Source organism: Schistocerca americana, chromosome 5 (assembly GCF_021461395.2).
Source record: "Schistocerca americana isolate TAMUIC-IGC-003095 chromosome 5, iqSchAmer2.1, whole genome shotgun sequence".
Classification (NCBI taxonomy): Eukaryota; Metazoa; Arthropoda; class Insecta; order Orthoptera; family Acrididae; genus Schistocerca; species Schistocerca americana.
Window position 1 is genome coordinate 127,375,884 of NC_060123.1, and position 27,846 is coordinate 127,403,729.

The following is a 27,846-nucleotide window of genomic DNA, read 5'->3' on the forward strand; positions in this document are numbered from 1 at the left end:
TTCAAAAATGATTGTCAATGATAAATACACAATTTTAGTATTGTTACACACATTTATTGCACCAAGTACTTTCATGAGATATTTGAATATTTGCGTGCTGTGCCATTCTAAAACAGGATACATGGTATGTTTGATCATAATTCGTTTCAAATTACAGAAAGTTTTTAGTCAGCTGCTTATCTTAGTGAATATGACACCCCTTATATATCAAAGAGAAGGGATGCCTGCATGAAATTCAGTGATTTCACAGAAGTTGTCAAGAAATCCGGGTCAACAAAATCTTCATTGTTTCTATTTTATTCGCTATAAAATGGTTGTTAGAGTTAGGGTTGTAAGATCTGTTGTCATTTTTAAAGTCAAAAGATTAGCTGTTACCAGTCACAATCTCTGTTTACATTATTTTGCGAGGAACATGTTTCATGAGACAATACCCATCTCCAACTGGCTTTATCATAAGATTGGTATGTTAAATGTGAGGACTGCTGTTTGGGAATTTGTAACACTGAGGAAATGTCATCACACCAATAGTGGTGATATATATTAAAGACACTTTCTACAGGCTAAGGTAAAATCTCTTTTGCATCACCCACCATCCACTGGAGAAGGGTGGACCAGGGTCAGGATTGTGTCGCATGGGGAGGGTGAGAAAGAAAGAAAGAAGGTGAGAGGCAAGAAGATGGGTTGGGAATGTGTAGCTAGCAGCTTCGAGTGAGGCAGAATGTTGCTGGCTGGATATGCAGGAGGGAAGGATAGCAGGTGCACAGTTTAGACATGTGACACATGGGTAACAGAGCCAGCAAGGTGCAGTGCTTGAAGATGTGGAGGCTTGGATTGGGAGGGGGTGACAGGAAGAGGAAGGGGAAAACATTAAGTGGTGGGTGTGGGGGGGGAGAGGTTTAGCAGAGATTGGGGCCAGGAGGGTTCAGAAAGCAAAGACTGTGTTGCATGGGTGACTCCTATCTGTATAGTTCAGAACTCTAGCATATTGTGCTTAGCTGCATGTCGATTCACTAGGTGGTCACCTTTGTTCTTGGCCACAATTGGGTAGTGGCTATTCATTACGGTGAACAGCTAGATGGTTGGATATCACACAGACATCAAAAGCTAAGCAGTGAAGGCAATAGAGTTGGTTGATGACATAGCTTCTTTTACAAGTGATCTTCCAAAGGATTGACACCCTTTCCAATGGGTTGGGAGAAGGAGTGGCATAGGGATGGACCAGGACATTCAGTGGGTGACAATATGACTAAGTGGGGTGAGAAGTGTGTTAGCAGGGTGTATACGTGGACAAGGAAAAAAGATCCTGGATTTTTCCCGGATTTCCTAGTTAAAAATACACTTTCTCCCGGGTGACAGTATATTCTCCCTTATCAGTCCTTTGGATGGTTATGGTTTTATACACGGGCGTACAATTTCCTGGCACTTCAGAAAATGAAACTCAGGGAAAAAGATACGTTTTGGAAATATCTGATGTGCAGCAACACATACGCTGTGTATTTTCGTATTACAAAAGTATACATTGGAATTCCACCAAACACCGCATGTTACTTTCCGAATCTTTGAAATCAAGATTTCAATGCACTTTTGTAAGCTGTTTGTAGCTCATGTCACGTGCTCTCACCAGCCGATGACAGCGGATACTCAGAGCATAGGACACGCGATGTAGTCAGCCAACAGCAACATCACTTAAATAGCATGAACACAAACAGGGAAAGTTGATAGTTTAAATTAATATACATAGTGTTACTACAAGAAAAGAAAAGCTTTCACATATAATATTGGTCTCAAGCTCCAAGAGAAGCTGTTGATCTTTTTTGCGCGTGTTACAGTTCAAGATGTGGTTGTTGTCGTCGTCGTCGTCGTCGTCGTCGACTTCAGTCCTGAGACTGGTTTGATGAGGCTCTCCATGCTACTCTATCCTGTGCAAGCTTGTTCATCTCCCAGTACCTACTGCAACTACATCCTTCGGAATCTGTTTAGTGTATTCATCTCTTGGTCGCCCTCTACGATTTTTACCCTCCACGCTGCCCTCCAATGCTAACTTTGTGATCCCTTGATGCCTCAGAACATGTCCTACCAACCGATCTCTTCTTCTAGTCAAGTTGTGCCACAAATTTCTCTTCTCTCCAATTCTATTCAATATTTCCTCATTAGTTATGTGATCTACCCATCTAATCTTCAGCATTCTTCTGTAGCACAACATTTCGAAAGCTTCTATTCTTTTCTTGTCCAAACTAGTTATCGTCCATGTTTCACTTCCATACATGGCTACACTCCATACAAATACTTTCAGAAACGACTTCCTGACACTTAAATCTATACTCTATGTTAACAAATTTCTCTTCTTCAGAAACACTTTCCTTGCCATTGCCAGTCTACAATTTATATCCTCTCCACTTCGACCATCATCAGTTATTTTGCTCCACAAATAGAAAAACTCCTTTACTACTTTAAGTGTCTCATTTCCTAATCTAATTCCCTCAGCATCACCCAACTTAATTCGACTACACACTTCAAGATCTATCACACAAATGTGCCAGTAAAATTTTTAATGACATGAATGTCTGATCTTCAGGGTTCGAAATTATTCTAAATGGCTCATCATCAAAGAGTTGATTTTTAAATGAGTGTCAAACGCTCTGTGACTTAATAAATTCACACTACCTTGTTGCACATAGTTCAACTTACATAAAATGATATTTACTTTTAAATTAACACTTTTCAAGCCACCATTCGCAATATTTTCACGCGACCTGTTAGAAATAGGTTTGTTTCAGCAGTTGCCAGAGCGCGCAGATAACAGGCGACACGCGCTTGGGTGGCTATCACGACGTAGAAAGCCCGTATGTACGTACGTGTAAAACATTGAAAGATCATACATTATGTCATAAAAGAAACAAGACATCAGGGGATACTGCAAGAGCATCGGAATTTCGTGAACCATTTTAAAATGTGCACATTCAAAGTGCATACTCAAAGGGCACATTCGTACGTCCCTACTCCCAATGAAGTAGACCTCGACCTGATATTAAGCTTCTCAGTGTGGTTTTCTGTATGTAAATTTTCTTGGAGCACCAGTAATGTATTATATCATGTTTGGTTCTTTATTATGGCATAATGCCATACGTGTTAGAAAATGAAAACGCGCACTTGAAATGCAGCAAACAGTTGAAACTAGCCAGTATTGTGGACTTAAACATTTCATTTCAAATACATTGACTGCCTCTGCGGAAAAGATTAACAAAACTCAAATTTATTTGGCAAACAGACAAAAATAATTTCATTGTTCCGCAAGGCAATTAATGTTTGACTATCAGAAAAATGAAAATAAAATAAAATCTGAAGCTAATGTCCACAGCTCGTGGTCGTGCGGTAGTGTTCTAACTTCCCGCGCCCGGGTTCGATTCCCGGCGGGGTCAGGGATTTTCTCTGCCTCGTGATGACTGGGTGTTGTGTGATGTCCTTAGGTTAGTTAGGTTGAAGTAGTTCTAAGTTCTAGGGGACTGATGACCATAGATGTTAAGTCCCATAATGCTCAAAGCCATTTGAACCATTTTTTTAAACTAATGACATTTCAGCCTTCCGTAATTATGTGAATGTGTTTTAATTCACTTGAGAGCTCCCGGCCACAGATATTCGTTTTGTTTTCATTTGACACGAGAGTAAATGAAGGGGAAACAGCAAAATCACTAAATGTAAACACGGGTCACATGGAGACTGCCCACTATAACTCAGACTGCTCTGCGCATCAGCCCCGGATCTACAGCATTTGAGAACCGAGTCAATACTATAAAAAAAAAAAAAAAAAAAAAAAAAAAAAAAAAAAAAAAAATCGGATTTTCGAAATATGTTCATCTTGTAACGAACATCTTTCTGAAAAATCTGAAACATAAAACATATGTATTCGAGGAAATGTAAGACATATTATTTGGTCTTAAGTATGCCAAAGTGCAGTGCCACGACTCTCCATATAGCATTTTTCTACCGCACGTCCAAACTATATTCAGGAGAGTGGAAATTGAAATGTCCTGTGGTGGCTCTCCTCCTCCCAGTCGGCCCGTTTGACAGCCTGCCCCTCTTTAAAAAAATCTCAATTAATAGCAGACAGGATTATTTGTTTTGTGTGACATAAAATTAAATATCGGATATATAAAACCAATACTGACAAGAGTTAAGCAAGAAATAACACATTTCTTCAAACCTTAGCTCCTAGAATTTTTTTCTCTCTAACCTTGCTACAGCTTTACATGGCATGCTTTCCTTTCTGCGAAAGAATCTATTACCTCATCAAAGTTCGTCAAACGTTTTGCTACATGAAAAATCAAAATGTCATTATCCAATACTGAAAATGCTGATAATACAGATAATACCCAAGACTGGTGTGGCTTCTCGATCTGATTGCGTCTATTTTGTCACTGTCTGCTAGATAAAACGAAATAGGCCTTTCTAATATGGCAGCAATTTTGTAACACACCAAATAAACGAGACTGTTTTGGCATAAATGGCCATTCTTATAACATGACAGAATATAATCCACGAAGTACCAATATCAAATGCCTATTAGGCCTACTACAAGCAAAAAGCTTTGTGTTAGGAAATAGTTTCACATTTCATTCATACGCACCAGCTTCTCAAGCACGAGATTGAAAAGTAGTATTACGAAATTTTTATATAAATTTGGAATCGTCTTATTCTTCCATAATTTGTGTGATGTCCCCGTTTCTTCTCCTTCCTCGTTCTAACGAACAATCTTGTCACCAGTTCTGTAGCTATTGCTGCCACTGTCAAAATTTGTTCGCCGATTAACTTCACTAACCCTGCCAGAATCACAGGTTTAGTTATCCTGCGATTATTTTCCGGTTGGGCGTTATTACGTGTTCGAACGACACGTTTTCCGCATTACTTCCAGAATAGAACTTACGCAGCTGCTAGCCGGGGACTGTACTACTGGTCCTTACTAGTATAGCGATCTGGCCAAAAGTTTTCTGTCAAAATATCATTTTCTTGGATACACCGAGAAGATAGTACGTAATCTTTCTCACCTTTTATTCCTGTCAGTCGTTTATTTCCATTCTGGTAGTCTGAATATACGGATTTTGCTAGTAATTATAACAATGCCGATCATTCGCAAACCCAAACAACCACATAATCAGACAGCGATTGGCATTCATCCATTCGGCTTTTCTCCCTCAGCTCGTATAGCCCTGTCCCCTTTTGTCTGCGGAAAGTTTATTTCTAGATGCGACAAGGATTCTCCTGACAGACACATCATGTACACTATGCATGCATTCATAAGTCAACTAATGATTCATTCAGAAATCAACTTAAAATGTGTTCAAAAATATTCAAAAACTAACAGGGAAGTGTTTCAAAATCATATGAATAATCGACAGAAATGTTCGCTGGGTGCTAAGCGCTTCGTGAAACAAATTTTTTTCCTCAAGAATATGAATTTGGCGCCCCTTCTCCCAGTAGATTGGAGGCAATTTGTTGTTATGAAGCACTGCATAGTCTTCCTAAAGCCTTTGACACATTTTCAATTGGCAGACACTTGCATGAGCACTGTGTGTCGTCGTCGTATATGGCACATTTCCTTTGCAATTTAAGTTATTTTCATTTTTTTCTCTCGTTTATGTTGTATTGTTGACGTATTATTCTGCAGTAGTGGGGTAAGTAATATCCTTTGTTAGAGTAAAAACAACGAAAAATTCCCGGAATTCTAAAAATATCCCGGGTTTTTCCCAGTTTTCTCCTGGAGGAAAAAATTCCCGTGTTTTTCCCGGATCTCCCAGTTGTCCCGGGTCATCTACACCCTGGTTAGGTACCATGTCTCATTTCCAGGCAAGATCATAGATGATCAAAGCCCTGGTGAAGGATATGGTTCAGTTGCTCTTGTCCAGCGTGATACTGGAGGATAGTGGAGGATTTTGGGGGAGGGGGGTTGCACTCCTTTGTAGCTAATTCTTGGTAGGTGATGGGGGGGATTTAGGGATGTGTAGGGGGAGGGGATAGTGCTTGTCTGAGGGACCTCATGAGACCTTCAGCATACCGGGCACGAGAACCCATCATTGCAGATACGTTATCCATGGGCACCCAGACACTATGGGAATGACTCTTGGTGTAGGAGGGGCGACAGTTGTCAAAATGCAGGTGGTTGGTGGGCTTAATGTGGACAGATGTGGGCGAAGCCATCAGAAGTGGAGTTCAATATTTAGGAAGGTTGCAATTTGTGTGGAGGAGAAGCAGGTGAAGGGGTTGGGAGGAAAGGTGTTCAGGTGGTGTAGGAATGAGGATATGGCATCTTGGCCCCAAATCCAGATCACTATGATACAATCAATGAACCTGAAACAGACAAGAGGTTTGGGAAGTTTGGAATGTTTCCTCTAAATGACCTATAAAAAGGTGAGCATATAAGGGTCACATGCAGGTGCCCAGGGCTGTGTCAGATTTGTTTACATACATTCCCCCATAGGAGATGCAGTGTGCAAGTATGGTGTATGAGGAATGATGATGTTGCTTTGGGGTCTCAAGGACATTGAAGGTGGTAGTATTTGATAGTGAGATGGCCATGGGTTTGACGGATGTAACTTTAAACTGACACAGCAAAGAAATACTATTTGACACCACACCCTTTGCACTGTATACTGGGAATTACTTAGGTCATTCAAATGACTACAGTTCTGTGCCATCCAAACAAGAGACAGCCAAACCAAAAACACCACAGGAGCAAAGATGCAAGCTGGTGCTAGTGCCATAGACACTCACCACTTGCGCGAATTCCACCTGCGGTGCTGAGGATGAAGATATCTACTCTGCCTCTGTCAATTACCGGCCGAGTACAACCCACCAATGACCGGACAACAACAGACAGAAGCCTACTCTGAAGATAGAAAAGCAGCTCGCACCCGCTTGGTCACGGATCATCATTCAGGGCTGACCGACAGGGAACATTATTTAATAAACTCTTAGAAGTGAACAGACAGTTGTAGTTACATTTGCTATGTACTGTGAATTTTACCTACAATTATTTACACTTAGCCACTGAGGGCCTTTTTTGTGTTATATTACAAGCAGTGTTGCAGACTTGTATATTCAATTAGTCGCAAAGGTAAGTAAACTTTGAACTCATTTGTATGATTGTTACTAATTTGTTTGAGTGTTCTAGAACCTCCCTTCTCCTATCCTGTTATCTGAATCTGGAGCATAGCTGTGTAATAGTGGCAGGGAGAAATTGTCTTAGCAGTATACACAGGATGTATACATGGACAAGGAAAAAAAATCCTGGATTTCTCCCACATTTCCCAGTTAAAAATAAATTTTCTCCCAGATTTCACAGTTAAAAATAGATTTTCTCCCAGGTGAAAACATACTTTTTCCCTATTAACTGACAGTAAATTTTCTCTCAGAACTGTATAACTTACCAGCACTTTGAATGGTTATGGTTTTATACACAGGAATAGAATCCAGGGAAAAAACATGTTTTGGAAAGATCTTTGATGTGCAGCAACATGTACACTGCATATTTTCGTATTACAGAAGTATAAATTCGAATTCCACCAAATACTGCATGTTACTTTCCGAAGCATTGAAATCGAGATCGCAATGCACTTTTCTAAGCCAATCATAGCTCATGTCACGCGATCTCGCCAGCCAATGATAGCGGGTATTCACAGCTTAGGACACGTGACGCAGTCAGCGAATAGCAACATCACTGTTACGTAGTGCAAACACACAAACAGAAAAGTTAATGGTTTAAATTAATATATATAGTGTTGTTACACGAAAAGTAAAGCTTTCACATATAATATTGGTCTTAAGATTAATATGCTGCAAGAGAAGCTAACCTTTCACATATAACGTTGGTCTTTTATGCGCGTATTACAGTTTAAGATTATATATAAAAAAACAAAGATGAGGTGACTTACTTTTTTTTTATATATAATTTTTCCCACGTGGAATGTTTCCTTCCATTATATTGATATCGTTACAATGTAAGATGTATCGCACAAATGTGCCAGTAAAATTTTTAATAACGACATAAATATCTGATCTTCTGGGTTCGAAATTCATCTAAATGGCTCATCATTAAAGAGTTTATTTTTAAATGAGAGTCAAACACACTGTGATTTAAGAAATTCATCATACATTCTTCCACATAGTTCAACTTGCGTAAAAGGAAATTTACTTTAATAGCAACGCTTTTCAAACCACCATTCGGAATACTTTCCCACGACCTGTTAGAAATAGGTTTATTTCTGTAGTTGCCAGAGAGCGCCAGATGACGGGTGTCGCTGTGCTTGCACAGCTACGATATCGTAGGAAGCCCGTATGTTCGTACATGTAAAAGATTAAAAGGCCTTAGATTATGTCATAAAAGAAACAAGACATCAGAGGATACTCCAAGAGCATTGGAATTCTGTGACCCATACTAAAATGTGCACATTTAAAGTGCGCACCTGTATGTCCAGATTCCCAATGAAGTAGACCACGACCTGATATTAAGCTTTTCAATGTGGTTTTCGGAATGTAAATTTTCTTTGAGTACCAGTACTGTGTTGTCTCATGCTTAGTTCTTTATTATGGCATAATGCCATACATGCTAGAAGTTGAAAATGTGCACTTGAAATGCAGCGAACATTGTGTGGAATTAAACACTTTGTTTCAAATATATTTTCTTCCTTAGCAGAAAAGATTAATAAAAGCAAATTTCTTTAGCAAACAGACAAAAATAACTTCACAGTTCTGCAAGGCAATTAATGCTCGACTGTCAGAAAGGTGGGAATAAAATAAAATCTGAAACTAATAACACCTTTTAGCCTTCCGTAATTATGTGAATGTATTTTACTTCACTTGATAGTTCCCGGCCATAGAAATCGGGTTTTGTTTTCATTTGACGTGAGAGCAGTAAACGAAGAAGAAACAGCAGAATCACTAAATGGAAACACGTGGCACATCAGCCCTGGATCTACGGTATTTCTGAACTGAGGCAATACTAGATAGTGCTCCACACAATCGGACAGCGGTTGGCATTTATCCATTCGGCCTTACTCCGCTCAGCTCAGCTCATATAGCCCATTCTGTCTGTAGGAGAATTTGTTTTTACATGCAACGAGTATTCCCCTGACAGAAATCATGAACACTATGCACGCATTCACAAATCAACTTAAGATTCATTCAGAAATCAACTTAGAATGTGTTCAAAAACTGTTTCAAAAGTTGTTTGAATAATCTATAGACTAACGTGCGCTGGATGCTAGGCGCTTTGTGAAACAAGGTTTTTCCCTCAAGAATATGGATTTGCCCCCCGCCCCCTCCTAGATCTAGGCTTGCTGCACATGCATGAATCTGGCAGCTTGGACACTCCAGTAAAATTCTTCCCAGCTTGCTGTGACTGCTTACACGGCCAACAGCCACATTCCTGTAGCCAGAAGCATGAGAACGAGAAGGTACTACTCAACTGCGCATGCGCATGATCCTGCTCATGACTGCTAAAACAAATCTAATGTAAATAGTTGTGATGTCATGCTCATCGGAGTGAGGCCTACGAGAAAGACAGGCCATGGCATGTACGTTACAAAGGTAGGCCTGAGTAAGTGAGTGAACTCAGTTCAGAAGACAAACTGCATTTCTAAACCCGTTAACTCGCAGCTGGGCATGTACGTACAAACGAGAATTGTGGCTTCTACTGGAATCCGCTATTATGGAGTCTTACTGTTATTAGTCCTACAATCATCTGAAGTCCACAGGCCTGCTTATATTTTGTTACGGCTGTACTGGGGTATAATAAAATTAAAATCATGCCAAAATGATTATCATTTGCGTACGGCACCACTTCTTGCATGAAATTAGGACTGTTAAGCAGAAGAGACTAAATGCTATAAAGAAGCCGCTACCATTTATATCGAGCATTGATCTTAAATTAAATTTTGTTGTTGTATTGTTAATCAGTACGGCTTCGTAGAAGCAGATTCCAGTAGAAGATGCAATTATTGTTAGAACAGACACAGCCCACTGCGAGTTAACAGGTCTAGAAACATTTTTTTCTGCTGAGCTGAGGGAGCGATTTCAGGCCTACCTTTGTGACGTGCGCGCTGCGGCCTGTCTTTCTCTTGGGCCTCACATCGGAGGCAATTTTTTGTTATTAAGCATTGCATATTCTTCCTAAATCCTTTAACACATTTTGCTGTTGGCAAACTGCATGTATGAGCAGTTTTGTTGCTGTATATGGCACATTTCCTTTGCAATTTTAGTTTTATTTTTGTTTTTTCTCTTGTTCATGTTTTATTGCTGCAGTATTATTCTGCAGTAGCAGGATACCGTAATATCCTTTGTTACAGTATCAGTTCTTATCAGTCAAAATTACAAAAATTTAACTGAAAACAAGAACAATGAAAAATTCCCAAATTCTAAAAAATTTGCAGGTTTTTCCCAGATTTCCCAGTTGTCCTGGGTCATATACACCCTGTGTACAGCACCAGAAGCCGTTTTGTGAACTGTCAAACTCAGCCTACCGTAACTACAGTGGCAACTCAGACTCCACAGCAATAGCGACGAGGCCTTTACAAAACTGGCTACGAGGGTTTACAAAATTACACATAATAAAAAGATTTCAATCATCTTTCTAACATGGTTCAACAGTGTCAGGAGCGGAAAAACACCAATAAGTGAAAATTAACTGTAAGAGAATGTGCAGGTAATCGCACTGAAATTTCAGGGTTTGAGAATGAAAGCACCTAAATGTTTTACTTCCCTCATACATTAAGAAATTTTCAGTACCTACTCAGACCAGCTATCAAGATATCTGTAATAACAAGAGGAGAATATGGAGGAAGAAGAGGAAAGGGACCAACAATGTAAAAGGTGGAATCAGTGACAAACTGAAAAATAACCCTATACCTGGTGAAGATGGGATTGCGTCAGAACTTATAAAATTTGGTGGTCAATCTTAATACATGAAATACATGCACTAATAAATAAAATATGGGAAAGCAAAAGCTTGCCAAAGGACTGGAAATTTGGAATAATATTCCTTTGTATAAGAAACAAGAAGAGTCAGCCTGTGGACATTATAAAGGCATTTCTTTGTTGAACACAATCTACAAGATTTTCATGGGGTGTCAAATGAAAGGACAAAAAGGATGAAAATTAAAGGATAAAAAAAAGTGCACCGAAGATATCCTCTGAGAATACTCACGTGGTATTGGGCCAAAGAGTGGCACTCCCAACCAGTTGTTTGTTATTAGGTAAATAAAGCAAAACTCTTGTGAATATGATGTATGCCTTCACTACTTCCTATTTGTTGATTTTAAACAAGTTTTTGATACTGATAAGACCACTGTATAACACCCTTAAAGAATTGGACATTTATCACTAACTAGATGTTAGTTGAGTTACCAATGTAGGACAAAAAGCCAAAAGCAAAAGTATACAAAATGACCAAGAGCTTTATTTTTCCAGGTGGAGCGAAACAAAGTATTGGTCTCTCTGCAATTCTTTTTAACTTAGCACTTCATAGTCTGATACAAAGCAATCACAATAATGAAATACAGTCAGGTATATGCATATGCAGGCGACACTGCAAGAAGTTAAACAGCCTTAAGGAAATTTACAAAATAAGCAGGAGGGGCAAAAAATTGAACTTACTATAAACAAAAAACAAAACAAAATAACACTATTGAACAATTCTAAAGCTGGAAGAACAACACACGACTTCAAAGCCTCTAAAAAATGTTTGAAAAGTATCAGCTGCTTCCAATATCTAAGGATCCCTTTAACCAGAGATAATGAGAATATACTAGGGAATGGTTACTGATCACCAAGGTTTAGATCAAATCCAATTACTGACAGTTTGCTTAAAGGATCTAGAAGTAGTGAATAGTATTGTATATATAGGATTTCTGATCAGTTACACAGGAAAGTGCGAAAGAAATAGAAAGAAGAATCCTCCTTGGCAGAGCTGCAATGGTTAAATTCTGCTAGGAACTCGCAGAACCAGGGCTATCCAAAAGAATGAAGATGCTCTTGGTGTAATCATTGGTACTCCTTGTGTTCTTGTACAATTGTGAGGCCTGGACCAGGAAAGCTAGTGACATTAGCCAAATTGATGCCTTCTAGATTTAGTGTTGGTGGATGATATTACGCACACCAAGGACAGAAAGAAGAACCAATGCTTCCAATTATGAAGAACTTAGCATAACAAGTTTACCTTCCCCTGTCAGTCAACTATACTTCCCAGTCGGGCACAGTTTGAGAGGACAAGGGAATAATTTAGGAAAGTCAATTTGATAGGGCAAAATCAAACAGAGGACCACAAGGAAGAACAGTAAGTAAACGGTTGAATACAGCGAAGATTACCCACCTGCCTCTGCAAATTTTATTAAGAAGAGCTGAAGATGGCTGTGGATGAAGACTTCTCACCAAACATACAGCAACTTAAGAAATTAATGAAGAAATGAGGTCACAGCAATCAGTAATGAGTGAACTGACTAATGATATTAGAGAATGGACATGACATGCAGTAAATATAATCTATTACGTGAACTTACAGGTACGTAAGAATTATCTGGTTACAATAACATCATAATAGTATGCTATTCCGTTGTACAACTGGTTGTTACATATGAGTCAGAAATGTGGACAATGACAGATGCAGGTGTGAAGGACTTAAGGGCATTTGAAAGAAAAATACTATGAAAAGTTTATGGGCCTCAGAGGCAGATGGTTGGAGAGTAAGGTACAACAATGAAAAACAACGTCTTATACAAGGAAAAGGTTTAATAAATCCCGAAGAATATACTGGGTAGGACATTATGGCAGATCACAGAAGCCTGAAAAGAATAATGAAAGAAGGATTGCATTCTACCAGAAGGGATAGCCAGCTAAGAGCTGGCTGGTTGAATATGTTGGCTCGTCTTACCAAGATGGAGCTCAGAGGATGAAAGAAGTAGACAGTAGAGATGTATGAAGGCAGATTGTTGAAGAAGCCGAGGCCTATCGCGGGCTGTAGTGCCAATGAAGAAGAAATTTATCTATTAGGAAGAACATATCCCTGAAGCAAGCAGGGAACGACAAAAATTTGATTTTTCTATCAACCCTGAGGAAAATGAAAAAACTGAAAATTTAAAAAACAGCTTAGCACTTTAATAATAATGCACAGATGACTGGAAAGAATTAAGTGTAGATGCCAATACCAGAGTAGTGGGGGAAAGATTATTGTTACTAATCATTCCCTCCGTATCCAAAAGTAAAATTATTTCTCAAGGGCTATAACACCACACAAGTTGCCTGTATGTCTGAAAATGGGCATAATTACCTCTACAAAACCTATGCGCATGGTTTTTGTTGCATGAAATGGTAAACACAACGGACTAGTGGTTTTGTAAGTGCTAACTGTGGTACAGCTTCAGTGACACAGCACTGACTACAATTAAGAGGAGAATTCCTACAGTTGGGCAAGAATTTATGTTCTTTGGAACTATTTCTCCACAGTTCAATCAACTGGACCAACAGTTCCTGTCACTAAATTATCCTGGCAGGAAGCAACAAGCTACTTTTTACAATAAACACAAAAGAAAGGACAAATATAGGAAGTTTCCTTAACATCTGTTGTGTACATACTTTGTCATTAGTTGAATAAAAAGTCCTGATTTGGATGTTGACACCAGTTAGTTACTTTACACATGGCTTAAAAGTGCAACTTCGTAAGTTCACACCCAGCAGTATTTTAATTTCTTAGGTGACATTCAACTTGCCCAGATAGCTGCACACATTAGCACATCTCTTCTGGGATGCAAGGATGCACATCAGCCCTGGACTGAATCTGCACAGCGAATTAACAAAGAGGTCCAGTGTGTTGGCTAGCCTGGATGTGGTTGTTAGCAGTTTCCCACATCCAACTACATGAACACTGGGCCAGAACTCTCCTCCCATCTCCATTACCCAAGTCACAAACATTCAGAACTGTTCTCACTTTCACGTGGTATATAACACTAGTCACAGACATCTAGGATACCCAAATTCAAGGCAGGACAGGAGGTGGTGGGGTTAAGGGGTGCCAACACTAAAGGCACCTGGCCACCCTCCACCACTAACATTGTCAAATCTAGATTAACATGCCACCCTGTAACATTACCTCACAATGCCAGAAAAAATAAGACATATGAGATTAAATTATACAATACTTGTATAGCCCGTGAATGTTCCAATTCAGATTCTGGGTCAGTACTGCAGTGTAACTGAGTTACTTTATTCATTAACTAAGAAACTAAAATTTAATAAAAATATCTGAGTCCCAAGAATTCGTTAAAGATGAATTTCATTGTTATTTGACCAAACAAACTATACAGTGACAGGCTTTGCACATGTATTCTTCAAGCTCCCTATTTTTCTAGCCAATGTCAGTGTTCAACACTTAAGTGCAACGTATTTCTGACTTCACAGGCAGAATAGATAGAACATGATTAAAAGTATAAGCTGTAGATACTGCTCATTTTCTATGCAAATCTTATTGACAGATCAAATGGCTGTGCTCACATATAACAAGGAGGAGAGGGAGGACACCTACATTAGCAGAGGAGAGGGTATGTAATTTCAAGTTTTTCTTATTATAAATTTGTGTTTCATGATAATTAGAAACTAGGAAGATACAAATCCAAAGACAGTTTTGAGAAAAACCAAACAGCCACAATTTGTCCCCCCAACATACCATTCTTTCTACTCATTCTAGCTTTTTATTAAAAATCTAGAAAATCTTCACAAGGTAATATTTAAAGCAACTTACCAGAAACACGAAGTGCTACTTCCTTGCTTCCTAAATGATACAGGGCAGATGCAGCTATTACACTATATGGAAACCTCAGAGACCCTTCATCCAGCATACAGAAATCTACCAATTTTGCAATTTGCACGAAGGACAGTCCGGAATATCGAGGAAACAAAAATCCATAACATGAATTGTCTGCTTTGTCTATTATACTCTTCTTCATTAGATCACTACATAACTGCAGGTACATATTCAGCCAGTTGTTGGCAGTCACCGGATTAAGGTTCCAATTTAAAGTCTGAAAAACAAGTGAGAGAAATGTGAGGAAAAAATATGGACAAACAACTTCTGAAAATTGTTTTTTCTTTTGAGTTATTTACAAAAGCATGCAAAGGAAACAGCTAGATCCAAACAATTCCATACAGCATTCAGGTGAAATATTTTAAAAGAATAATGTGCATCAGAAGTAAAAAAAAAATTAACATATGGGTCCCACAACAAATTACAAGAAACAATCACAAAGTCACAGAAGGGACTCCACATGTACTAATTATTTTCATTCATCCAGTGTGAGAGAGCCACTGAACAAGAGTATGTATTATCAGTGCTCAAGCCATGCACAAATAAAGGTGCCCATTTCCACACAGAAACCTAGGACAGTGGTGGTGTGACATTCACTGCCTTCACATAGGTTTTATCTGCCGATTTTTGAGAAAAAACATTTCTGAAACACTGAATAATTTTTTTACCAATGTATTCCTTTTTCAGTTTTACCATTAACAACACTGCAGTTCTACATGAAAATACCTTTCTTATCTACTAAGATGTTGAAGCAAGTACTAACCACCATGCTGTAATTTCTTGGAAACAGTGTACTCATACAAGAAATCAACAAGTTTTACTTACTGATACTGGATATCAGCTCTGATCCCAGTGATTTAATGACTATCGCGCAAACATACATAGAACGAACGCTGACAATATATATTTTGTTCCTATATTTTTGACTTGCATTAGAATGACCTTTGGCATAACCTGAGGTCAATGTTAGCTTGGAAAAAGAATTAAGTTGCATTTGTGAAGTTAAGTAATGTGGTATCAAGAAAGTACCCAGAGTTCTTATTGTGGTAAACATTTTACACATATTTGATTCACTGACTAATATATGTCCACCATTTTTATGACAATTAAGCAGCACACTGGTTATATATCAGCTTGTTCAATATTTCCCCTTAAAGAATTTATGAAATATCAAATGTCCACATTACCCTGGGAAAGAGTCTACATATTATTTAACAGTACTTAATGCTCTATTTCTACATCACAAGTAGTTCCCCAATATCTTAGCAGGATGTAACACAGCAAACACAAGAAGAAACCTGAACTGTTTTACAGAACATACCTTCAAAATAGCCAGTTCTTTTTCCAGAATCTCTGATTCTGTACAGGCCCCATCAGTGACATATGCGAATTCTGTAAGTTTTGGAGGATATATTTCCTCAACTTTTGCAGCAATAAATAAGCAGGTGATACCTGTAAGAGTACAAAAAGTGCCAATTCCTTTTTTGCATGACAAATAATTAAACTACAGAAAGGTGAAACAACCTGGGAATGCATGGGACTTTTTGTCTAATTTGAAATGTTGAGAGCACTGTACATTTTAAAGCCAGATATCAAGAAATGATAATTCCCTAAGATAGTGGGGATAATATTGGAAAACAGACTCAAACAAGCCAGATTCAAATTCAGTGTAAGTAAACAAACATGTTACACTAAGACTGCACTACCCTTGTCTCAGAATTTCAATAGCAAAAGCTCAAGTTTAGTATATGAAAAATGCGTTGTTTCGTCCACCCACAGATCTTGTCCACACGTCCAAGAAGTTGGAGTTATAGTTTGGGGTCCTTTAAAATCTATGTTTTCGCACCTTCAAGTTCATCTTGTTCTGATCCCAGAAATGGGGAGTCCTGTGGATAAATATTCTCTTTATATGACCATATCCATAACAATTTTACTTGAAGGATCTGCAGCAGGCTTCTCACAGACACTAGCATCACCTGTTTCTCTGTTCCTCATTTTATCCCTTTGTGTGTTTCCTAGGAAACACTGGAGAAAAAAATACAGTGTCCTATGGAGTAGAAATGGGCACAACCAAGAACTTCAAGGAATCTAACACAAGAAATGAGAAGTCTACCCCTCTCCAACTGTTTTAGTAATCCACTCACTTTCATCGCTACATGCACATAAAGTTACAATGATGTGTAACTTATTGGCAGTGTATATTTAATGTTCAAAAATTGTGTATTTGTACTGCAGCTTCATCATCAAAATTATGAAGTGTGCCAGAACATAAGGGGATAAAAAATGTCTTGCATTTTAGTTCCTTATAGAAGACTGTAAAGAATACTGTTGTTTTCTAAATATTTCTAGAAAACTCTAGCATTTTATCAGACTAAAGACGATGAAAATTATGGAGGTGACATTAATATGTTTTCAATACATATCAGCCTTTTCCCAAAGCCATCCTCACACTGTCTGAGGGCAATCTTTTAGCACTTCTGTTCTCATGATATGGAGGTTGGTTATAACTACTCCAAGCCCACCAGAGATACACAGAAATGTACTTCCAAAGATTCATTTGAATTTGCCCATTATTGAAATGTTACACAATACATGTCTGAAATGGTTCTCATTTGCAAAAACACATATCCAGAAATCTGACAGCTGACACTATCATCTGATCCAAGCAGAGAATATGCTCAGCAATGTTACATATTAAAATATAAACCCAAGCTGTACTCTAACCACAACTTCCACTACACGAGTTGCTGACACTATCCAGAAACTACACCGTTCGACACAGCTGACTATTTTGGCACCTGGACAGACAGCAACCCAACCATCATGACATTTCCCAGCAGTTTTATGTGTATTTTCAGGGCACCCACAGAGATTGTTGCCACTTCCTATATAATTAGTCCTTAAACAACTTAATACTATTACATTCCATCCTGGATTTTCCATTGATTTAAACAACTTTATTATTTTCATCACAACTTGCCTGCAAAATTTTTACCCCAATTCCATTTTCACAACCATTTTCAAAAGTTAATGGGAGCACTTCATTCTACAATTCTATGACTGATTCGGCAAATATATGTTATGTTTTATTACATATTTCAATTCAACAATCAAATTTGTTTAACAAATGAAGAAACTTAACAATCGAGAACTTCTGGATGGTGGTAGTCAAACATTTAACACAAATTCTTGTTGCACTAAGGACGAAGTAATGCAGATGAAGACTTACCAAAATAAGCAACATCAGGGTTGCCGTAAGTTTCCCAAGTGAAATTCCCCGATTTCCAGACAAATTTTAGCAATTTTCCCTGACAAATTTTGAGATCTCAAAGATTAGTTAAGATGTAAGTTGACAATCTGGCTTTTTAGCTATGGTACAAGAAACAACAGTGCAAACAAGGAAATATCTAAAAAAGGCTTGCAAGCACATAGCATTTCCTGATGTGAGCAAAAATCTCAAGAACTAACAACATATTTTATAATGAACTGTTTTTAGATGCAGAAAGCAAGCCAAATGATATACACGTTTCGTTAAGACCACTGATGTTATTTTATTTCAATAAAATGAAACATTTGGTGACAAAAATACGCATTTCCTTGGAGTTGCAAGACAGTTTTAAAATACCTTCACTGATTTCAGAAATAACCTCAGTTAAAAGTAGGCCTCTTGAAAGAAGTGTACTAGGCGAGGAAGAATTGTGTAAACCTACACTGTAGGTGACCACCAATAAAATGTTGGTTTTACTATGTTTGTTATTGCTGGTTATTATTCACTGTGTTACATCTATTATTTTACAGGTTTTGTGTAATTTTTCTTTCAAGAAATATATGAGTATGTAGCGTACAACTGCCAGCTACTGACAATTTCCTTCTTATTATCCCTACTTTCTAACATATAAACTAATTTTGAAGTGCCAAAAAGTACTAGAACAAAGAGAATGCCTATAAAACACCACACTGTACAATGTACTTGTGGTGAGACAGTCACAATTCGTGAAATCCATCGCCCATTTACGCCACACACAAGCACAGCTGGCCTGCGTCCAGATCAGTGAGACTAGATCTGATGGACAGGGCCTGGATATTAGTGGGAACTGAATGGCTTCAGATCCGCAGGCCTGATCCACTACAGATATCCTCAGAAACAGCCTACAGTTTTAGCCCGTCACAGAAATCCACTCGTGTGGCCAGCTACTCTCAAGCCACGGACAGCATGTTGATGAAATGAGACCACAGTGATCAATCCATGCAACACATAATTTGTTCAAATACTCTGAGAATCAATAATAATGAAGACAGGCAGCAACTCACCATAAAGATGATGGCTGAACTGCATGGACAGGCACATAATAAAGACGATCACATTCTCTCGACTAACTTTTCAGCCATAGCTTTTGTCAGAAAACGACAGAGCTCACACGCATACACGCGCGCATTCACATGGTACTCAGAAACTACTTCTGCACACACGACCACCATCTCCAGCCACTGTGTCTACAGTCTGAGAAATCAGAGCCAAATAAAAAATTCCTCATGCCTCCCTGCCTCTGGTCTACAGCTGCTAGGCTAGCGGCAAGAAGTGGTGACAGCACTGACTGCAAGTTGAGGGGGGTAATAGGAAGGGAAGAAGCAATAGGAATGAGGGAGTAGGGAAACGGTGCACACACTCAGCTGCACCTAGCCAGTGTTTATGCACAACACCTCAGTAAACAAACCATTTCATCTACTGAAAGAAAAAACTGGAAAAATATAGTTTTTTTTTCAAATTTCCCTGATATTTCCCTAACACGTTTGAAATTCCCTGATATTCCCCTATTTCCCCAGTGGCAACCCTGAAAATGAGCAACCAAAATAAAGAATGCTATAAAATGGATGAAAATACAGAAGAAACTGAAACTAAGTTTATATATATAAATACATGTCATCACTCGCACAGAAATTCCAAACGAAAAAAGAATGAGAAGAAACAAAAAAGTTAAATTGGTGATTAAAATGAGACAGTAAAATACTCAGAATTTAAAAAACATACATTTAGGCCATATAACTGAATAAAAATAATGATCGAAGTCACTTCAATGAAGAGAGAATAAACCAATTTTTAAGTACTTGACAGGATTTTAACCCTCAGATTTCAGCATGCCACAAATATGCTTTAATAGTCTATATTATGCAACCACTCTGGATACAAATATCAGCTTCACTATATTGATCAAAATGTAGCTAATGTCACTTTACTAGTGATTGTGCCAGCAGTAGGAGTATAAACGTACGTGTCAACAATTTTCTGGTAAAGCAAGAACTAAAAACAGAGAACCGACATCAGTTCCTAAGATCGAGAACTCTTTAAGCAACTATATAATTTTTAAAGAAATGTTTACTATCTGACACGGCACGTCCACCTGCAACAAGAATCAGTAATCACATAAGAATTTGGGACCACAAAGGTTAAATGGTGTTGCAGTTATTTAGTCACATGCTACAAATAGATGCCCACTACAGGAGATTCTCAAGTTTTGTCCAGATGCATCGAGACATGCCCGACATCTAAGGCACAGTCAACAGCATACCCTCTCAAAGATAACTGGTGTATCTCTTAAAATATCCTGCTATCGCAACAATTTTGCCCACTAGGTCCTCTGGCGATCTAATAGCTGCTTCATACAGAAGACCCTTCAGATACCCTCACAGGAAAACACACATTGGAAGCAGACAGGGTCTGCTGAAATGCACAGGGGCTCCATCTTGGTGCAATCTGATGTAGTGACGAATAAGGATGGACAACAAACCTCTTGCAGGAATACAAGATACGCATGACCAAGTGCGCCCGGGAGAATGTACAGTCCAATGAAACAGCCTCCGACATGCTAACCCACATGCTAAGGGTATATTTGTGTTGTCTAGCATGTGGACATGTAGCTTGTAGGTTCACATCCACCCACATATGAAGGTTGTAAATGTTCATCTCACTCTAGTGAGAATGCAGCCTCACCAATGAAGGCACTCACTGTGAAGCTTTGGTCTGCAGCAAATTTCTGGAGAAACCACCATACAAATCCCATACACTTGTTGTGATCCTCTAGTTCTGGTGCCCAGATGCAAAAGAAATGAAAGGGATGCCGCCCTTCATTGAGTGCAAAGTGCCAGGTAGAGGTTCGGGGGATACCAGTGGTGAGCGATACTACACCTGTACTCACTCACTCACTCACTCACAGTGTGCACTATGTCCTTCCGAGAATGCTTTCTTCCACCACAACTGTCCATGTCATTAGTCGGCGGCCAGCAACTGGTTGGTGTACACAGAACATGCCAGTTTCGTACATTTGGCGAGCAGGATGGCGAATAACAAGTGACAACACCTTTCTATCCGGATATTTCCCACAATACAATCTTACAGCTTCTCATTCACTGCAGTTAGCTGCGACATAAAGCGAATGCACCTAGTCATTTCGTGGTACGTGTAGCTTGCCATGTTATTTCCAATGCTTCCACTGCCTTAATGGCAACTGTCTCCGCTTGCTCCACCCATGTTTGTATAGTGACACCCTCTTGTGACTACAGCACCCTCTTGTGGTGTTTGCGAGCCCTGTTCCTAGGCGATTATTGATACTTGTATGCCCGAACTGCCGTGTCAGACTGTAAACCTTTTTGGAATCTCCTATGTTGTTGCACCATCAGCATCTAGCGGAATACAGCAGCCATCCGAAGGATACAAGGACCAGCCACCTGCATACTTTTTGAAACTGGGCATTGCACTAATGCTTGTTCTTCGTTCTGCAATGCGGCAGTCTACAAAAGCAGTGGGCTGGGTTTCTATATTCTGCAGCGTAAAGCAATGTTCCACAGCCATCTATGTAACAAGAACCAAAATCTGTCACAACACACCCAGCCAGAGCCAGTATATACGTTCTCAGTTGGTAGCTTCATTCTATCAGTACCACACATTTGTCCGGCACACTCTTCATACCACATGTCTGTCAGGGAGGCAGCTGAACAGCTCTGTCAAGCAGCAGCCCTGATTAGGCGAATCTGCTGGCCAGAAACAGGAACTGCCAAGGTGAGCACTCCAACTGCCGCCATCTGACACTTTGGCCGGCCTTAGAAAATTGCAGGTTCAAACATGACTGTGTGCCCCTGCCGACCACCTCAGGCTAGAGGTAGAATACGCCACTCCAGCAGTCTCCTCACTGTGCTGCGGTATAGTGCGGTGCAATCACCCATGTCAAGTCAGCGAGGCCACCCGAGACATAGCACATTTCCAACACGCTATGTGGTAAGTCCTCTACTCCCATCAATAATCAAATATTTTTCCCATTTTTTCACTGTTTTCAATAAACTTTGGCAGGGAATATGAAACATGTACATGAACAGTACAAAATGTTGTTGAGGCAATGTCCTGTTTAAATTTACAATCCAGTTGATTGCACTGAAGGAAATGATTTCAGCAATGCAATTAATTTTACCACACACTCAATTAATTAAAGTTATGGCAGACAAAATTGTGTGCCAACAAAGTCATACTACAATACACAACAGGAAAACTCTGACCTAATTAGAATATTTCAATAACATGGCACTGTTATAAAGACTGGTACCACAACTTAACAGTAAACTTATTTTGCATGAAACTAATTAGCTCCCAAGATAATTAATATTTAAGTCCGAAAGCAGCTACACCTTCCACACCAGATTCTGCCTAAATGCTATTTAGATTTTAAACTTTAACATTACTTTTGTAGTTAATTCTCCAAATAATGACACCCTCACTACTTAATTAGGCTACTAATTAAGATTGTGGATAATTTTTCATAATGTAAAATTATAAGCAGTGTTCAAATGAAAAGGTACAAAACATTGTTACAATTAGACTGGCTGAATTTTGCATATGCCACTGTGGAACAACAGTGTGACATCTAGGGGCGGAAATGTAGTGGCGTCACCTCCACGTAAAAAATTCAAAGCTGTGTCTTCAGTAGGCAAGGCGACAATCGCTTTCTTTTTCGATGCCCAAGGACTGATACGCAGTTTCTCAGGCATGAAAAAACCATTATCAGTAATGTGTACTGTGAGAGAAGTCTTAGTCTATACAAGTCAATCAAGAGCAATGGTGGCCTACCTGGTCCTACCATCCACCAGTGGGCATTCCAACTGGCATGGCGGGTGATGCGAGTTTAAAAATATTTTCGTTAGGTTCTCATAAAATTTTGACAAAGGATATAGCGAGTAATTATTTTTAGATGTTCCAACTTGCTGTTACTCTGCTGTATAAGTTTTATGAAGTTGTTTCCCTACTTTATAAATCACCATTACTGTGTAACCAGTGAGCAGATTGAAAATACTACTAACAGAAATGCAAAAGTGGGCAGTAGGTAAAAAAGGTTGACTATCCACATCACGAGTCTGGGCTACTCGCAGAGGGAGTGATTCTGCTTTAAGATAATGCATTTACAAATCTCCAAGGTCACACAAACAGTAATGACCAAGTCCAAGTAGGAGCAGTTTAAGAACCTGCCGTACAGCCCACTTATAGCATTAAAATTAAAATAAATATCTGTAGCCAGTCTTAATAGCCCACTACACCCCAAAATCACTTATCTTCTGCCAGCATTCATACAACAAACAACTGTGTCTGTATGAGAAAAGCCTGCAGGGTCCATTCTTCATATTAACACATCTGCAAAAATCTGGGCCATGATACCTACTACTTAACATCTTTGTTTCACTCACTTGCAAAAGTCTGCGAGCAGGAAGTAACTGTAGAAACTTCTATGTATCTTAAAATCTTGGCCACAATAGTAAACACGCAAATCTAAGTTTGACTTTCATGAAACCTACTTATTGGATGTTTTTATTATATTGTCAACTTTCTACATGACGACATGTGCACTGTGTTTATGATGATGTATTGCCACTGTGTCAAGTTCCCAATGTAATGTTCAACGAACACTTCCGTTGCATTATAACTGAGTTATAGTGTGGACAACATTATAGAAGGAGAGTTTAAACACTTTACCTGTAAATACTGGAAATGTACAACTGGAAATGGCCATCATTCTTCATAGTGCAAATAAAGTGGGAAAGAACCACTACCAATTACTTTTAACTACTGTGTGGCACTTGTAATTTGGCACTATTCTTTTTAAGGTCAGTTTTCAGCACATTATTTCATAACACAAGGTAGGTGACTCCAAGATAAGTGGAACCGAATGCATCAACAGGTAAGGGGAACGTCATATTCTGTAGTCACCAGCTTGTTCTTGCAGTATCTCAGCATTCCACTGCCTCACTTAACTCAGTACCACCAACCAGTCAGCATCTGCGACACAGCCATCAACCCCCTGTATGAGAACCATTCAATTATAAAAACTGTTAACAACTCAGCATATTTTGTTCCACACTCACTGCAGTACTGGATAATCACATACTCACAGCCTCCCACACATGCCATTCTGGGAGCAAAAATGTCCACTCTTGTGTCTGCAGTGGTCAACACAAACATGGCACCACTACAATATCTCTGTGGAATATAACTCCCACTATAGTCTTCAATCCTACTTTGTTTCTTATACCAGGTGTACCGGTATGAAATGAGCTTTTTTTTTGAGAAAATGAAACACTAATTTTGAATTGAAAAGTAAAACATTTTATTCAAAGTACTGACCATTGCTTTCTATACATTTTGACCACCTTTCTGGCAATTTGTGGACAACACCAATAGAAATGTTCGTCTTTTGTAGCAAACTAATCAGACACCCAATTTTCGACTTCTTCGTATGAATCGAAGTGTTCCTCAGCCAATGTGTGTCCCATTATGAAAACAAATGGTAGTCTGAAAGGGCCAAGCCTGGTGAATACGGCGGGTGGGGTAGCACCTTCCAGCTAAGTGTTTTGATTGTATCCTGAACCAGTTTTGCTTTGTGCACAGGTGCATTGTCGTATAAAAAAATTACTTTCCCATGTCTTCTGGCCCATTCTGGTCTTTTTTCAATCAATGCATAGTTCAAATAGACGATTTGTTGTCTGGAGCTATTAGTATTCACAGTTTCACCAGGTTTTAGAAGCTCATGATACACCACACCTTTCTGATCCCACCAAACACAGAGCATTGTCTTCTTGCCGAATCGCTCTGGTTTTGCAATCTATGCTGATGGTTGTCCCGGATTAACCCATGATTTTTCCCCATTTAGGATTCTTAAGATAAAGCCATGTTTCATCGCCAGTAACAATTCGAGGCAAAATTAATTTTTTTAAATGTTTTTTAGGCAAGATTTGACAAATGGTTTTTCGGTTTTCTGTCTGTCTTTCATTCAATTCATGTGGCACCCATTTTCCAAACTTTTTGATCTTTCCCATAGCTTTCAAACAGTCATAAATTGATTGTGTGCAACATTTAGCATTGCTGCCATTTGCCTCTGACAAAGTATCATCTTCATTCAATATTGCTTGCGATTCGGTGTCTTCGAACTTTTTTGGTGGTCTTCCAGGTTCTTCATTTCTTACATCAAAATCATTATTTCTGAATCTCTGAAACCATCTTTCGCATGTTGCTTCTGATAGAGCATGATCACCATATGCCTCGACAAGCATTCGTTGCCACTCTGCAGCACTTTTTTTCAAATGAAAACAAGAAATTAATGCTTTCCGCAAATCATCACTTTGTGGTACAAAATTTGACATTGTTAACACGATGAAAACATACAATGTTTGTTCCATGGCTTGATGTATACTAAATATCTTTGACAGATGTCATACCAAAAAAAAAAGGGCTCGTTCACAACAAATGTTCCCTACCGACACATTTGTATCTTAACACTCATTTCATACTGGTAGACCTGGTATTTACAGCTAAATCTCCATATACTCTCCAAGCCACTGTATGGGTGAAGGCAAAGGGTACTCCTACAAATTTTAGTGATACTTTGCTATTATATTCTTAGAAACCTGGTAGAATTACTGCCCATATCCTCTGAACACATCCTAATCCTTACCTTACTGTCATTATCTTTAAGCAATAATGTGTGATGGAAGCAGCAGTAATTTATCTCCACCTGCGATACTAATTCTCTACATCCCATCAAACAGGGTTTCACTGGCGCAGTCTTTCTTCCAAAGTATCCCACATCAGCAATGATTTCTCTTACATTTTCATATGGACTGTAACAATATGTTTACAATTCTAGCAAATTGTTTTCAATTCTTTTAATATCCATTATGCCCACTTGATAACGACGGAGTAGAACTCTAGAATTGGCCAAATTAGTCTCTAACAGTTTCCTTTCCAGATGTACTGCTGTTTCCCAGAACAATGCAGCAGGTTCCAGAAACTCCACTGTTCTTACAATCTACCACTATCAGGTTCCTTCCCTCCATTATAGGCATTTGCAGACCTTAACCATCTACAGCCCAGGCTAAGATTAATTTTCCTAGTTTTCTTTCGCTTTGTTTCACATAGTGTCAATGTCAAACTTTCTTAATTTATACGATCAACCTATCTTCAAAATAATATTATTAACAACTCGTCGACAGCTAAAACTAATGCCTCTTTTCCGAAGTCCCATTATCCGTCACTTTTCAAGCAATTCTTAAGCCTGACATTGTTTCTTCTCTCTCAGTCAACAAGTTATGTTCTTTTAGATAAATATTTCTTACATTAGTGAAAGCTTTTTCAATAACCACACCAACAATGCTGCAAAGGGGAAAAAACTTAACTAGAGAAGTGAGGGAAGATAAAGCCTTGGAATAATAAACCCTACATCAGACTTTACACAAAATGCAAGCAGACTTAAATGGGTTGAAGTTAATGCATTAAATATAAATATTTGAGGCAACAAGTCCAGAAGAAATACAATTTCTTTGAAATGATGAAACAGTTTTCTGGGGATGAAGTATAACATTTATGGGGAAATAGACAGGAGAAAAACTGAAAACAAGATATAACAGAGCAACCACTTTTGAACAAACTCTTGACAATTCCCAAACAAACTGCCATATTTGCAATGCAGAAGTAATAAAATGCATTAAAAAACTTTAATGCATTTTAATAATATTACCTCAAGATTCTCAACTCACCTATTAACTGTAACTGTTGTTTGGGGATATTGCTCTGGATCGACAAGTATCGGTCAATGAAATCCATTGTCAGATGGTATGTTTCTCTGTGCAAATTATAGACTTCACAGACCTGAAAAGTATGGACAAACCACAATAAAATTTAACATTGTTAAATCATTTTGTAACCTGCATAATTAACATATGTATTTATTATTTATATCTGTTAGATGTAACACCTGAAACATGAAACTATCAAATACCAACCTCTATTAACCAATCCAGAAGAATTGATCTCATTCTTGACTGGAGACATGGGTGCCTTGAAAACATTTCCGCATCCCGATCACTTTTGGAAGCCACGTCTTTGTGGCAGAGGAGGTCCCAAACTACTTTATGGTCAGCCCAACTTAACATTGGCAAAGGTGTGAGTCTTTCTGATATTGGTGACAGGAAAGATGCTTCATAACTGAAAAGCAGTATATAATGTTTAAATACAAGTAAACTAGGCGTACATTAGCAGCACACTAAAAATGTAGCTTTGTATCTTAACTTTTAAGATTTATCTCAGATGCAGGTAACTCTTAACATCCCTTCCTCCATGCAACTCACATCCATTTCAATCCCTGTTCCTCTTACCACGCATCCCCTAACCCCTCACCTACTTCCCAAACTATTTCTTTACTGACAACCTGGAAACAAGCTATAGATTCAGAAATTTAAGGCAGTTTTCCATCTGCCTCGACAAATGCAGGCTGGTTCCCCTTATTCCAGCATCAGTTACACTATGTTGGCAATTGCTGCGCAAAAACTGTCTCCATGTACGTGTACATTGGGGGCCAAATTGCACAATAACCCTGGGTTCGGTATGGGGTGGCAGTGGGGTTGAGTGGACCGCTGTAAACTGTTGTGTGGTGGTGTATTGCTGAGGGTTACAGTGGGGACAAAGCCTCTCCACC

At 38.8% G+C, this 27,846-nt stretch overlaps 1 protein-coding gene across 7 annotated transcripts in view; it reads right to left on the reverse strand.

The window, feature by feature from the left end:
• Positions 1–27,846, reverse strand: part of LOC124615470 (G1/S-specific cyclin-E) — a 180,914-nt gene that overhangs the window by 3,143 nt on the left and 149,925 nt on the right. For all 7 annotated transcript variants that reach the window (XM_047143390.1, XM_047143386.1, XM_047143385.1 and 4 more), the window contains 4 exons: positions 27,155–27,356; positions 26,909–27,020; positions 16,164–16,294; positions 14,780–15,059 (listed from right to left, as the gene is read on the reverse strand). In XM_047143390.1, coding sequence (XP_046999346.1) covers positions 14,780–15,059; positions 16,164–16,294; positions 26,909–27,020; positions 27,155–27,356 — 725 coding nt within the window. The remainder of the gene's footprint in view (positions 1–14,779; positions 15,060–16,163; positions 16,295–26,908; positions 27,021–27,154; positions 27,357–27,846) is intronic.